Raw genomic sequence first — 16,441 nt, 5'->3', positions numbered from 1 at the left:
AGACAGATGATGCAAGCTCTTTGTGGAGTTTCCAAACAGCAGCCATAATTTTCTCTACCTGTTGCAAGCCCTGGATTTATTGCATCATTTAGCAGCCTTAACAGCCTAATAAGCCACAAAAAAAGCCAATTTAACAGCAAGTAGCAGCAAGTGCAGTCTGTGTGGAGCCAAATGATTCTGCATAACTAGAGTCACCCCAGTAGATAAAAAAAAAGCAGTCACATAGTATAAAACCTGCATAATGTACACAATTTAAAGGGCTTCGGATGAAAGCAATACAAGCTGGCAGGTGTTGTGCAACGGTATCTGCAATAAGAGAAAGTGATTAGTCTTCTTGAGATTTGTAATAACTTTGTGCTGAGGTGTAAGATGGCGGGTAGAAAACCCTCTCAACCAAGATCTTCTGTCTCCATCATGTGGACAGAGATGAGTACTGCAGTGCAGCAATAAGAGCTTTAGATAAGCTATCTGTCAGCCCTTTCATTCAGTCTTTGTAATGAAATATATATTAAATGTAGCAATATAGAGAAGGTATTGTTTCACAAAAACTAAAGACTTAATTCAAGAATGCATCACTGAATTAATTTCTTTGATATATAACCCCCTCATCAACAGATTTGTGTTCCAGCACGTGGGCTGAAACTATTTCAATTTTTATATGACTTATTCAATCTATCAAGAGTCCTATGCAACATCTTAAATTATTGTTTTGTGTCCCCCACTGTAGGTGTTCTGGGAAAGTTAAAAATGTTTCATATATCAGTACATAGAAAGTACTCACCATCCAGAAGAGGGTTCCTGTAGCAAACTCTGCATATTGCTCTATAGTGGACAGGACACTGAAGATAAGACACACCAGGACCATAAGGAAGCTGTCGGGAGAGAAGAATACATTTTCTAGTCAGTCATCACCACATCATCACTCGTATCTGTCCCAGTAATAACAAAATACATTTAAAAACATATTTCTGTATATAATCATTGTCTTAAGAATCACTTCACTTAACCATCTATCCTTCTTATTTACGCCCAACTAATTAAAAAAAAAATATTGCCCCGTCCAAATATATATATACACTATGTATGGCAAAGACAACATATACTCTCATTCAAGTCCCTTGGCTCGCCATTTTTTTCCCACTTTAAACCCCAAATATTGCCAAACTGGTGAGCTGGCATTCTTCTTACAATGTTTGTATGTTACAGTGCCATGTGCATGTCCAATTATCTGAAACCAACCAGCACCAAGCCCGGTCTCATTCCCACCTCGTCTAATATTGACGCATGCTGCCTCCGCTGCCGCAAAAGCTCAGTGTGCATTGTCTTTTCTTTTTTTAATAAAAGCCCCAAGATTCCATAAAAACTGTTCAATGTTCGATATTGTGAACAATCTGGCATATGACTGCAAATAACGCAATATTTGATAATATCTATTAACAGTCGGAACCTCAGGATCAGTCACACACCTTATCTTTCCTCAAAAAGAAATTGGTTGCCCGGCAAAATAATGAAACAGAAGCAAATACAAATTAAAATCACATTAATTTACAAACATATACAATATTAAGATTTAGATCATGGATAGGTTTGCAGGTTTAAATGACCTTCTGTAGACGAGAACCCCCCTTCTGAGTACATTATATTTAGTTTTATAAAAGATGCACATCCACATATATTTATCAAATGTGCTACATGATAAAAGAAACATGCTGATGATTTCGAGCCAGTTGCCCCACAAAGGTGCTCTTCTCTCCGTTTCCTCTTTGTCATCAATCTGCTTGTATTAACAGCTGACAGGATGTTTCCACATCTCTTAGCAACAGTGAAACATTCCAACGAGTGGGTCCATCTGTCAGTGTACATACATAGTCTACAAATATAGCCTTGTGGGTTGAACATCCACTACCGGCAACACCTAAACGAAGGTAAAGGAGGGGGGAAAGGCAGAGGAAGTAGGGAGAGGTGGACGGGAGGAAGATGGGATTAAAGTGAGCGCAATGGCAGAGAGCAAAACAGGGCTGCAAGTACTTTCAGTATCAGAATCAGTTGTTGATCGATTCACAGTCAGCATAAGTGAAAATATCCCTAATTTTTCTCAGAGCCAAAGGTGACACATTTCATTTCAGAGATAATCAGTTTACTACCATAGTTGAGACAGAAAACAGGCATATCCCTTCGTTGGAGATATACTGTTTAGTTGCAGATTAAAAACCTACTACTCGTCTGCTTAATTAATCAACCAATTGTTTTAGCTGTAGAGGAAAAATCAAGAAAACAGCGGAGGAGAAGGGGTTGGAAGAGGAGGTAAAACTATTTTGCTGATTATGGCTGGACAGCAGTCAATGAAGTACATATTTGGATTTAAAAACATACAATCAATAACAATAAACCTAAATATGTTCAGTTTATGAGCATTAGAAAATCTGGGATTATTTGATATTGCCTCATAATATTTTTTTTTGCATTTCATTTTCTGTTTGATTCCTATTCTTAGTGCTAAATGTTTCTTTTAAAAATAAGTATCATTCATTACACACACTTTTGACACTTTGGTATTAAGTGTTTTATTGGGTAACTATACATTTCTTTTGAGACGTTCTCTTACTGTAAACTGTATCAGTGTACACAACTGTGCTATACTCAGACTTTCAAAATTTCCAATAAGGCACATGAGGGGCTTTGCTTGGTCTTCCCTGACCCCGTAGGATTATAAATCAGGGTCAGTTGTGTGCATTTTCACCCTGTCAGAAATAATCCTTGGAACACATCTTTTAAGTGCTTTTACATGACACACTATGAATGTTTACATGCACCATAATGTTCAAGCGCGCATTTAAAAACACAGCAAAGGGTGCATTATGATGGATGCTGTGAACTACAAGCAGGATTACATGCCATATGTTGGAAGGGTTATGTAAGTATCTGTTGTTTATCATTATTCATGTAACATCCTGTACAAAATGACGCATAGACGTATATACACCCACATAAAAAAAAGCTGAATTCCCTTAGGCCATGACATTTCTTTCTTTTTTCTTTGAGTATTCCCAAAAGAGAAGCATATCACTAGATCAGACATGTGAGCCACAGCTATAGATTGACCACCCATATCATATTGTTCATTTAAAGAAAGAGCTTGAAGGTGTGAATTGTGTAAGAGATTAATCTCATGTCTGTCCTCTCAGGTGGTAGAATGAGCGACAAAGTGGGGTGATGGAGGGTAAGACTCCTAAAGAAGGATTCCCCTTACGCAAAGACTATGACACATTGGCCAGATGGGACAGTGATTTTACTCAGGATTACTGCTCAACACCACACAAAAACACACACACACACACACACACACACACACACACACACACAGGCTTCTACACAGTCTCTTCCTCCCTCTCTTGGATTCTGCTTAAAACAGAGACGCGGGCGACACGCAAAAGCACTGGAGCATGAGAACATACTGTTCTGAGTGTATGACTGGACCCATAAGGAAGCCAGTCACCAACAGGGAGGGTGAGCTGAGGTGATATCATCCCCTCCGATTTTCTGCCAGGTGACAAATGACAACTGTCTCAAATGTGCGGCAAAGAGACTCAATCTAGTTTGGCATGACGATGCTATTTTGATCTTCTCTTTGCTTCACAATACTGGACAAGATGTCCTGTGTTTGTTTCCAACTAAATCAACAAGTCACAACTTGAGATGCTCAGGTGAGACTTAATGGAAGGATGCTGTAGTAGTGTCTTTGACATGTGGAACTGAAGGAAGCCAATTACAAACAGGGTCAGGTTGCACAAATGAAGAATGATTCAGTTGTCTCAAAGCAGTCATAAACACAAGACCTTCTAAAGAATACATATAAGCATGAAAACAAAATTCCCCATGAAGTGCTAACTTTTAAAAACAAATTAAAAAAGATACTTTTAGCAGATAAGAGCATAGAGCACACGTACAGGTCAAGATTCACAAGGGGATTCTCAATTAAAAACCTTTACCACTTTCTGCTTGTGATCTGGCTTGTGCAGTGATTGGCCGGTGGGAATAACAATCTCTTTAATACTTTGTTGCCAGGCTCCCACGCACAGTGGCATTACCAGCCTTTCGGGAAGGAAGAGGCCTAACAGACAGAGCAGGTTGAGAGGAGGGCAGGTCAACTCAAATCCCATTTCCGTTTTGTTTAAAGAAGATCATCTTATAAGGATAAGCATCAATATGATGTCATAGTCATGTAGGCCACTGAAGGTCATGTTATCTGCGTGTTTTTCTTCAGCACATGAGGCTATGAGATATATTTTGTATTGGAAGGACAGCAGTACATTGCAATATCCAGGATACTGCACCGGCAGCGGGATAAATGCCAGGATTCACTGGACAAGCCATGCAGCACAAGGCTACAGCTAACACAAGGTTTTATTCCCATTCTTGGTGGCTTTTTTCCAAGCAAGCTCAATTAGTATATGGAACCGCAGGTAGAAAAAAGTATGTAGTCTACAAAATATAAACTGTATTTAGTCATGTCTATATATTTAGTTCATCAGGATAAGGCTGAACAAAGATTTTCTAAATGAATCGTATCAAACAAAAATGAAGCCCCATTTCCACTCACTTATTTATTGTGTTCCTGGGTAAAGCTCTGTCAAAATGTCCGAGTTCCATTGTACCTAACCTCTGGAACCCTAAACACAGCGTTGTGAGTGAGTTAATGATTTCCACTGAGTGCCAGCGAGCAACAAGATCTGAGCTGCAAAGCAGTGCAGCTTTGGTTCAATTTCAGAGAGATTTCAGAGGTGCATCACACCTCAGTTTTTAAGTGTTTGTGATTGAAATATCAAACTGGACAGTCCTTCAAGACCCTCATACGTCACCATTTATCAAGATGTTTAGGTAAACAGACATGACCGGTCATTTCCAACATGCCATCTTTAGCCATGGCAATCCTGATATCATCACAATGCCATTTGCTCTATCATCATCTAAGATAAATGGCAAAAATAAAACCCAAATTTCATGTCTTCACATACATCATTACGTGGCCATTAGCGTTGCTTTGTAGCCTAAAATTAGCAAAGCATGCTTCTACCTTGCTTGTTTGCACTGGTATTAGAGGAATGGCAGTGCAGCAACTCCACGGCTGGACTTTACATTACAAAGTTGTAATGCAGATTTGAGTGCAGATTGTAGTTTTCACTGATGTCAACAGGAGATGATCATTTTCAGGAGCAGTGAGTAGGAAGCTGCAACATTCTGCACTGTTGTAATAAAGGAGGTCACAGTAGTTTGATGAGGTCTTAAAGTAGTGTGGGATCACAGAAGATGATGTCTTGGCTATTAAACAACCACCATTGGCGATGAAAATCGACCTGGCAGAAGCGTTCACAGACAAGGTGATGTATTTTTGATGCAAGTTTTATTCAGTTTCCCCGGAAGTTATATACAGGTAACTAATCAAATGATACCTTTGTACACAATTACATATTTCTCTGGGTTTGAACATTGTAAGTACACAACTCAACAAAATATCCCTCACAGATGAATTAAAGTTTGCCACCAATTTCTCATTGACACATCACAGGTTCCCATTAATAAACAAAACAATACAGAACACACAGCCCCTCAAATCCCAACCAAACACATGACCCAAATGTTTTAAGGCTGTGTATTCAGTCAGGGTGTGTACAGATAGTAGCAAGTCGGGAGTGATTTGGCATTCTCCTAATGTCATATTCTGAAGCTTTCTGCACTGACACCACTGGGAGGTGTTTTCTGCAGACAGGACTGGGTCACTCACAACCATTAGCCAACCTTATTTAGCCAGGCCAAAACCCCTGGGATCTGATTAAAACAAAACAGCTGGGGCTTTAGCGTAGAGTATTATTGACTGCGGATCTGTCCAGCTCCCCTAAATAAGTACAGCGTTGAGCCAAAGCAAACCTCAATCAACTGCGAAACTGAGGCAATATAAGCTTAGGACACGTCAACTAAATACAGACAGCAGGGACTGTGTCATCTAAAAGTCCCGGTGGCAAGAATGTTTACACTCGAAGATTAGTTCATGCACATTAATAAATAAGTAAATAACTTGAGCATGCAAACACACAGTTTAGTTGCCCACACAGTAGACCGTATTCTCCACACATGCAAAATCATTCTCGAACAAAACACGCACCCTATTGACTAAAAACTTAAAAGCTTTCAATGCTAAAAATTTCAACTAGGTGTTCCAACATTACCTAGGTGGCCTGTTCATCACTGAGGATCATTAAATATACATAGAGCAGTTCCATAAACATAGTCTCTATAACCATAACAGAGTCTGACAGCTTTTAATTTAGAGACAGAATCTAAAGAAAAGTAATGCTGGTGTCGGTCGACAGGTAACACAAGCAGTATATTCAAAAGGTAAATGTTAGGGCTGGGCGATATATTGATATTATATCATAAACGTAATATGGCCCAAGTTTTATCTTCAAGTAATGTCAATTTTTCCAAACTTACTAGACTGTTCTGCTAGTTCCAATACCTACCTTTACCTACTTAGTCATCACTTTACTGATTATTATTTATCAAAAACCTAATTATGCAAATGTTTTGTGAAAGTCCCAAAAGTCATCCCAATATCGTCCCAATATTTATATGGAGGTAAAAAATATTGTGTTATTCATTCATCTACAAATCATTTCTGCCTTACTTGATTCTGTGTGCCAAATAAAGTTACCCAACCAGCAGTAGCACCAGCATACCAATATATCACCTTTAGCTTTTGGACAGCAGCTTGTTACTTTAAAAATATTTTAGTCAGTGTTAAGCCCGGAAATGCTATGCCCAAAATGTAATATTGCTTACTTTACAGCTGATACCAATGCTATTGCTGCTCGTATAACATTTTAGCCCAACCTCCACCTGTACCTCACTTTAAAATTACTTACAAGTCTGCATACTTGAGTCTGACTTAACTCCCACAATGTATACAGCATTTGTAAAACACTGAGATTACTTTTGAAGACCTCTCTATTCTCAGACTGCTTCCTAAATATGCAAACAAAAAAAGACCTTGTGACTTTAAAAAAACAAACTGAAAAAAACCTGACCAACAATGCTAGCAAACGCGGTCAGAGACAGAGCTGCCCTCCACAACCCTCTTTACTGACCCTCCACCTCCCCATCCCATCCATGGAAGAGCTTAGGGTGGATTACACCACATCAGCCACAAACATGGATATTCCATCCTGGCTTAGCTATCATCTTGTCCACCAAATACTTGGAAAATAGATATAAATCTTCTTACAGGTTTAAGTGCAAGATGAATGAACAGAGAAATAGTTAGAAGGGGTATCAGACAATAGTAACTTAACCCATATATACCCGTATATGTCATATTCAGCATTAGCGACACACAAAGCCAAAGCCTGACACCCTCAGCTTCTCTGTTATATTCAGTTAAATTCATATATACCAAACACTGCAAAAAGTTTCAATATCAACTGCAGAAACAGTCTGGGGAAGGCCAAGAAAGTTTAGGTTGTATAATGTACTGGCTTGATTTAAAAAATGACACAGTGGTGAGTTATTGGAAAAGTCCTACGTTAGAGGGTATAAAATATTCACATACAATCAAAACCATCAGTATGTTTAAATGTTTAACTAAATTGTGTAGGCACAGGTTTAAAACAAATGCATTATTTACTTTTTGTTTTGTTTTGTAGAAAAGTATAAAACTCACAATTTAGAGTTTTTGGCAGGGTAATAACTAACTGATGTACAGATTAGGACATTTGGACAACTCGAGGTTTGAATGAAACATTGTGCATGCTCTTTAACTTAAAATAGAATTGTACTTTAAATCTGGTCAATAAATTAATGGAAATCAATTAGAGGTCATCGATGCAACAATTATAGATTGTTATGGTACAACTATAGTCTGATGAAAATTCCCAGATTCACAAATAGAACGCATTGATTTTATAAGCAGAAGCTTTACTGTATTTTGTCCCCACAACATTTTTTTTTGCTTCTTCTTTAACCATCGCTGTCTTTTGAAATAGAAATAATACAGCAACCAAATGATCTAGTACTAAATAATGAATAAAATCAAACAAATCAGGTCAAAGTGCAGTTTTAGTAAAAAATGAAACAATGAAATTAAAAAAATCTCCTAAGAAGCTGATCTTCTCCTTATCCTTAGTCAATGCAGCACTGACAGTTAAACTCTTTTCTCTCCGCCACTTTGAAAAATAATGCACCATAATATCCCTTTTTGTGTGAGGGAGAACAGAAAGCAGAGCATTTACAGTTACAAAATCTTCTCATTTAAAACTGCCGTCTGAGGACGATACATTGTTTGTAGCAGGAAAGAGCCGATAGTTGTTTAATTTATCAACCATAATCCCTTTGCCGCGAAAAATGAAAATGAAAAAACCTTAACAGATGAATCAGTCAACCTCTAAAATCAATAATTCAGTATGTTCAAAATAGACTTAAAGGTGAGACCTGTGGCAAATACATTTGTTCTTCTTCTCACCGTTCATGTTCATGCACATTAAAGGTGGAATGAAAAAAAAATGCCATCCTTTCAGTTGCTAACTAGCCTTCATGAAGTATCATAATTTTATCTCACATTACACTGAGTGCCACTTTTTCAGAACACGGCATGACAAAACATTTCCCAGCTACTGAGAAATGGAAGTGAGCTATACAGCATACTTCGTTCAGGCTGTAATCTCTTGTAAGCAGATATCCATCAGGAGGTTTCCTTTCTGCCCTTTCCACATAGATGGAGATGATTCACTATAGTTATTTCAATAATCTGTCCAGATATAAAAACACACGACAGAATCAAGGATTCCAGACAATATCTGGCCCGCTCCATTTTCAGGAGGATAAACAGGTGCAGCGCTTCTTCCAATGCAAACTGGTTGCGGTATAATGATGTTAAAGTAAAAATTACCTTGACCATTTATATGATAAATCCTTTAAGTATAAGAAATAAGGGTTGTTTTTAACAGTTAGCAATCTGGTCACTGTTTCTTCTGCAGTTTTACCTCGAGCTTTATTGTCTCCGATGATTTTGTACTTCTTGTACGACTAAGTCTGCATCGGGACACGCTGTAAGAAACTGAGCTGTTAGATTTGGTGGATAAGAGGTATGGTTGTAATCTGCTTGCAGTATGAGAAGGGCATTTGGACATCGTGAGGACATACATGTTCGTTCCCTTGGGTTATGTAAAAGACTCAGAGGGAGTGGCCCAAACGTGAAGGGGATCATTGCCTCAGGTTGTCTGTGTGAGTCTGCTGGCCATTGCATAAGACTCTTTTTCGAACACTCTTTTCGTAGTCTGTCCCGAGTCCAAAGGATTTCTGCCCACTCTGACGAGATCTGTCATCATTAGTGTGTCGTGTGTGTGCGTGTATGTTTGTGTTTCAGTCTGGGGTTGGTATATTGCTTTCATTGAGTGTAAATGTCTTTATATTAACAATTCATTGTTTTCCAATATCAAGAGGAGAGAGAAAGCTCCCTGACGACAAAGTCTGTAACGGAAACTACTTAGATTTCATTAAATTATTTATTCTTTAATCAGTTTCATATGAGAAATTCTTCATTAAATAATTATTTTTGTGAAGCACTTATCTAAAAACTAAGTTCACAAAGTCATTAAAAAAAAGAAATATAAATTAATAAAGGCAAAATATTTGCCCTCTGCCAGACAACTGGAGTTCTAATGGCACCACATGAATTAATTTTATCTGTTTGCACAACTGAAATAAAACCACAGTCAATCACACATTAGTTTATTTTCTTTCGTGTGATTAGATTTCGGCTGTTAGCAACTTTCATCTAAAATCATTTGAATCTGCACCAGCTTTCAAATAAATCGACTGTTTAAAAAAAAAAAAAAAAGGCCTACTTTATGAATCTATGCATGCCAAAACACACACATTCAATGTGTGTATCCCAACAACCTGTTGATTAGACAGATGTTCTAAAACAGCCAGATGGAGCGATGAAGAGTGCATTTTCTGACATATAAGCCCGTGTTAGCCAATGTTTGTGTGCTTCCCTCCATTAATTTATTTTTTTGTAATCCACCCACATTTGCACATCTGTGTGTGAGTGTCTGTTTGGTAGACGCACGCCTGAATTGCGTGCCGGAGTACTAGCAGTTGTGTAAATGTTGCCGATCCTGGCTTCAGCATGACAAAGGCAGTGATGAATTGAGCAACCACCTGTGCGTGTGTGTTTGTTGTTTGTCAGCGTGTGTCACCCTAATGTAGAGCAGGCCTATTAGAGGAGACCAATTAGGGCTGTCATGAGTGCTGCATACGGCCCTTTATGCCACCCCTCTCCCCTGCCAATCTCTGAAGAGGTCGGGAGAATAGATGGCCACCAGCGATAGCCATCGACAAGTAAGAGTTACTTAAAGGAGTGTCACCGGGGATCAGTCAGAAGGGTTTAATATTAAATGAAGGACAGCTCAGGTTCGCTCTCCTCTGTGAACATTAGAGCCTCAATTACTGCTGGGACGGATTATCCGCAATACAGGGCACAGAAAACACACACATAGGGAGAATCTCAGCAGTTTCCACTGACCTTCGGTTGACAAAGGTCATGTCTTAATGAGAAAGACAAATTGTGCTTCACTTCGAGCACGATTTCACACAAACAGAGGTGAAAAGTGGTCGGCATCGAGCCGTTTTTAACGATTAGACATTAAGCGGAGACTGTTTAAATGATCAGGTAATTTTGCAGGCAACTGAGCTGAAGAAATGTAGAGGGGATGGATGTGTTTGGATAACGGATGATTTGGAAGGAACGGGACCTCTCTCAAGTCTTTGATATTGTTGCCAGAAGTTGCATAGCAGGCCGAACACTCCTGGTTATTCTTGGCCACAGCTGCCGAGCTGCTGAGTCACGTCAACGAAAAGTGAGAAACAGTTTTTTAAATTGTGAACAGAAAAACCTGATGACAGTAACGTGCTATTTGTGCTCAAAACTTGCCCACTCATCATTACTTTTTTTTTCTTAGCAAGATTCACAGATGACAGCAGTGGATGTGTTGCTCCACTTTGTATCTACGGGACGTTACAGTCCATTTTGTCTACAATATGTGTCACGTCACATTCACATTACAGGTTTATTACCTCATGGGTGTAGGTGGAGGGGACGGTGGTAGAGTTACAGGCAAGAACGCTGCCAAGCCAGTGACCACAATTCGAGACCGCGTTAGAACAATTGCAAGTGTGAACCAGTTAGATATTTTGGATAAGGGACCGTTGCATTTAAACATTCATTCTAGCAATGTTTATGGCCACAAAAACTAGCATGAATAAATAATGTGTGTGGATTTTGTGCCTGAATCTAACCAGACCATAAGCACAGCATAGAAATGAAAAGGTTTAACATATAAATGGTTTATAAAAAACATACATTGCCAAGATTTATTCTGGGGATTGAGCTGCAAAAGGTCACACATTTGCACATCTGACTGGCAGAAATTACCATATGGAGCACATCTTGAAAGTTAAATTTCAAAATTGACCTTTAGTCCGTTCCTCATCTGCACTACAGGATTAGCCAAAACAGTTCAGAGGATAATAAGCGGGAAACTAATGTGAATACTACTCCCGCGTAAAGGCTATTGTGCTGTTATAACCATTCATTTGAACAAATTCAATCTCCTGACATGGGCCCAGGTGTACTTACACACAGCATGGTATCATGTATGACAGGCGCCTTTAAGCCAAATTCTGGATGCATACGTATCTATAGCAACAGTAGCAACTAATCTTCCTAACGACCTTCAAGATGAGTTGGTTACAGAGACATCAGGATGCTGTGTCAGCATGTTTTTATTCACTCAAACTACATGTCAGCATGAGGAAAATTAAAAAGAACAACATGGCGGCTCTAAAGGTGCAGTGCAGAAAAAAAACGCCTTTAAAAAAGAAAAGACAACTTTTAGGCATCCATGTTGTCATTGCCCAATGTGTAATACAGCTGAAGCTCAGAAGAGGCCTTTCAATTGAACGTCTATTATCATCAGTCATATTTGCATCTAATCTGGTCTAAATCCATGGGCTCAGGGCTTACCATGACGTCTGGGACTAAACTGTGGGATACTTCAGAGATCATAAAAGTTCCTGTCGTCACATTTAAGGGGAGTTTTATTTTCATTTTTGCTCTTCTTGTGACACTGATAATAGTTTGTTTTTTTTTCCCTCACACTCATAACTTCATTAATTTGGACACCTATTATGTAAAATTTTAATGTTTTCACTTTGCATCTAATGTGCTAAACAATTTTGAAACAATGCTGTATTATCAGTACTAAGCACGTGTTAGCCAGAGAACAAGATGTTTATGTTTTCACTGTGTATTTTGATATCTAACCTATTTTCACTACGTCTTCAGTTTATTTACCAGGATATTTGAATGGATTTAAAATTAAACATGGCTACAAAATTCCAACGGCAATACATTCAGGACATGCTTGATTTTGGATGTGACGTTAAATCCAAATTCTGCAGGATGGTCCTTTCCGGTCGTTACACCATGATAAAACACCTAAACTTTATCATAGCCCAAGTATATTAACACCAACAAAGGAGAGACAGTGTTCCTATGAGTCAGTTAAACAGTGACTCATGTAGGCTATGTCTCAACTGTAGGTCAGCGTGTTCTCCTGGCAGGTCAAGTTAGCAGCATCGTGAAGGAGGACCTCCATGTTGTATGCATGAGGTTGTTGATTTGTTGACTGTAAGGAAGTGCCGAACAGAACAAGCTCATTCGTGCCAAAAGTGTGGTTGACCAGATGACACTGACCTGCTTCAACCACAGACAGCCGGCAGGCCTCTCCTTTTGTTACTGGGAACCAGAACCTAATACTGGAGGGAGCAGCACTAGATGTAATTAACGAGAGAGGGATGGAGCCACCTAAGGGACACCCTGCAGGTCTGTGTGGCTGAAGTCAAGACAGTCAACTAGACTGTTCATTGAATTCTGAACAGCCTTCAGAGCTGATTTAAAGGATTTTACACTTTATGTTAAAGACATGGTTGTGCTGAAAATCAGTATACACAGACGGACCATACAGGTACTCACACAAGGAAGTGGTAGAGGAAGCATTTCAGTCCAGCAGGTCTCTCTAGGAAGTTATAAACATCGCCCTGCATGCTAGTCTTGATGTAAGGGCTCTGGAATTCCTTCTGATGGCGCAGCCAGCTCGACCGAGGCAGAGGTGGAGGGACAGAGGTGATAGAGGGCTGGCTGTGTATGGTCCTCGGCGCTGGGTCCCTTGTGTCCGCTGGTGAACAGCAGGGGATGCCTGATCCATTATTCACTGCTGTGGGGTCCAGTTCCAGTGAAACAGGAGAGTAGTGGCTTCTGTCAGGTACAGGAGCCAGTAGGGCAGAGCGAGCAGCAGTAGTGCCGCCGGCAGACGCAGGGTCAGCCTCCATCTCCTGCCCCAGGGCGAGTCTTGTGCTGGCATACCCATTGGGCCTGTAGCTTATGAAGGAACTCGCCATCCTGCTGCCATAGTCACGCTGCACGTGGCATGTCGTGTGAAAAGAGTGTGCTCGCCTTTCCCCCATGTTGCCTACGCAGGATGGTCAAGTTCACAGAGGGCCAAGGGGCACTTAAGAAGTTCTGGGAAGTCCTGGAGGTTGTGACCAAATTTCAGGCAGAAGGGCAGGGCCCAGCAGGAGAAGATCCTAGCTAGGCATGGCTAGCTACCTGCTGCAGAGAAGAGCTCCTGCTGCTGTATTGCATGTGTGTCCATACCTGCAGTGGAAGAAGTGACAAGAGTCAAGGAGATAGTATGACTGAAAGTAAGCCCTGCCCTCCACTACCAATCACCTTGTTAAGTGAGCATCTGTCATGACGAATACAAGACGAGGGCACTTCACATGTCACATTTTCAACTACTGTATAAACATCTACCACTCTAGCTTCTACAGATGAAATTCAAGCACGACAGAAAAATATTTTGACCCCAAAGATATCATGAGATTAGAATCTGGCAAATACTGAAGGTCTTTCCTTTCAGCATGTAACTTTTGAAGCGCTGCTATACAAGGATCAGAGACCTATTGTGCTGAGGGCATTGATGCCGATTAGAGCTTCTCATTTGGTGAGAGTCCTGCTTCTTGCTTTAAGATATAGAATCTGTAGCACCGGAAGTAATCCATTTTTGTGAAATTAAAAAAGAGAAGAACACAGAGGATTGCCATCCATGAGTAAGAAATCCCTGTGACATTTCTGTGAACTTCTGCAAATGGTAGGCTATTACACTGGTGACTTTTGACCTGTGAAAATAATACAAGAATAGGAGTCGTGTGATATTCCCAGAACAGAATCCTACGCAGAGTTAAGAGTGGCAGCGACAGGTCAGAACACAAGTCCATTTCCGCCGACACGCCAAGGATTTACTACTGTAAAAAAAAAAAACAGCAGCCAGTTGCGTTGTGCTTGATGGATGCTAGTTTCCCATCTGGAAATCCACAACAAATGTGCAGCATTCACTCTGCTGACATTTAGAGAACATTTAATCCAGCGTGTTCGCCGGCCTACAACACATTTCGGCGGCCGCTATGGCTGCAAATGTGACGGTCCCTAACATCGCAACACAGAAGCTTCATCAAAGTGCAAGCAGGTGAAAATTAGACCGATTAAAGTCACGTTAATTATTGTTTTTGCAGCTTTTCTTTCACTTTCTTTTGTGTTTTCCCCCTGCAGTCACATTGTTACAGGTGCACTATGTAGTTTTGGGGGGGAAACCTTTTCAGAAGCGAAAGATCTTCCTTGGCTGACTAAATAAACACACTCCCTCTATTTTCATGTTGTTTTACTTTGTTTATATTTGGCAGACCCTGCCACCTTTTTAGCTTCAAACAGTGTTCCGTGGCAGAACAGTTTGCTTACTCAGTTATGGTAAAAAGGATATATTTCTGTGTTAGTATTGTTACCTCACTAAAATTGTAAATATTACAAATCTGAGTGATAGTCCCCCTGAAGGATGTCCCCTTCCACTGCTTGGAAATAGATCTAATGAAGTAAACTAATTATGCACGTAGTTTACTGCCTGAATTGCGCAATGGGAGCTCCGGATACATCCTAAACGTTGTGTCTGATATAGAAATACCTCATGACCTGCAGATGACAATGAACCTGAAACTAGGCCTGGAGAGCATGGACACTTGACAAAAACACTTTCCATCCTGCCAAGTAAAAGCAAATTCCCCTCCTTGTTGACTTATGAACAATTAATCAGTTGGTGGCTCAGTATCTTCTCTGGAAAGACACTGACCCACGCAGAGTGATAGATGTTGACTAAAGGGATAAGGCTCAGTGGAGGCAGTCGCCCATGTCTGTCCTCAGCTATGGCTGAAGTGATGACAGGAGCCACATGCTGCTGTCTCTGTGTGTAGATAGAGTTTCTACCTTTAAAACCACACAGCCATGAGATACACAATGAACTGTCAGACCTGCACAGGCTACAGTGGGACTCTACAGTTACACGGCATTGTGTGACTGAACCGACCCCCGGCATGACACTTGTGACACAGGTTAAATGGCAGCACGTGGGTTCAAATAAAGTCAGGACACTCAGCTTCCGTCCACCAAACACTTAACTATTTCCCTCTTTGCATACTGAAAAGGTGTGTTTAATGGCGCTGCATAATAAAGCAAATGCCAAAGTCAATATTTGCATCAATTAACGCTTCACGTCACTTGTCAGTAGCCGAGCCCTGCAAGAATCACACAGCCAGACGTGTCACACCGGCGTGTCCGATCTTACCTTAAACTTCAGATGCACATCAAGTTGAAATCGGTGGTAGATGCTATGAAATTAATCTCAACAAGCCAGTTCACAAGTTCGGCGTATTTGTTGTCTTCACTAAAAAACAGGGTTAAAAAATGTTTTATTTAAAAACCTAAATGTAATAAGTTAAAACTGATCTTCCATCGGTAAAAAGACAAACCCTGACATCGAGGAGGCAGTGATAGCAGCAGCCTCCCCCTAATCGGCTGCTGCCTGCAGGACTTGTGCCTTTGAAGTGCATCACAGTTTGTGCCTGGGCGAGTGTGCTGCGTTCATGGGTTAGCGGAAATGTTGTACTCACAATTTGAAGCCAACATGTTCAAATGACATGGTAGTTTAGTACATGATGCGATAATTTTGTGTGATAGCTGTCAATGTATGGTTCCAGTGTGGGAATTTGAGTAAGATTTAATATTATGGGGTTTCTAACTGTAGTACGTCTCAACAACTATTTGAATTACGAATTAATCAAACATTTATTTTTATTTGATTGAATAATCATCTTGTGTATTCAGAACATGTTTAATAATGCCATATTAATACTTATACCTCCACACATTTAGTCTGTGTCGAACAATAATTTAGCAAGGTTGGATTATTAACCCCCATGCAATGCGAGCAATTTATCT

The 16,441-nt window shown here is 40.0% G+C and overlaps 1 protein-coding gene across 2 annotated transcripts in view; it reads right to left on the bottom strand.

Annotated features, from left to right (window-relative positions):
* The window catches only part of kcnq1.2 (potassium voltage-gated channel, KQT-like subfamily, member 1.2), a 177,892-nt gene extending 161,823 nt beyond the window's left edge, over positions 1-16,069 (bottom strand). For both annotated transcript variants that reach the window (XM_030427196.1, XM_030427197.1), the window contains exons 1-3: positions 15,789-16,069; positions 13,091-13,771; positions 782-872 (exon numbers count right to left, since the gene is read on the bottom strand). In XM_030427196.1, the coding sequence (XP_030283056.1) occupies positions 782-872; positions 13,091-13,581 (582 nt within the window). In that variant the 5' untranslated portion in view covers positions 13,582-13,771; positions 15,789-16,069. The remainder of the gene's footprint in view (positions 1-781; positions 873-13,090; positions 13,772-15,788) is intronic.
* Positions 16,070-16,441: the final 372 nt, after the last annotated feature.

Source organism: Sparus aurata, chromosome 8, assembly GCF_900880675.1.
Source record: "Sparus aurata chromosome 8, fSpaAur1.1, whole genome shotgun sequence".
NCBI classification, from domain to species: Eukaryota; Metazoa; Chordata; class Actinopteri; order Spariformes; family Sparidae; genus Sparus; species Sparus aurata.
This window is presented reverse-complemented; position numbering and strand designations above follow the sequence as displayed.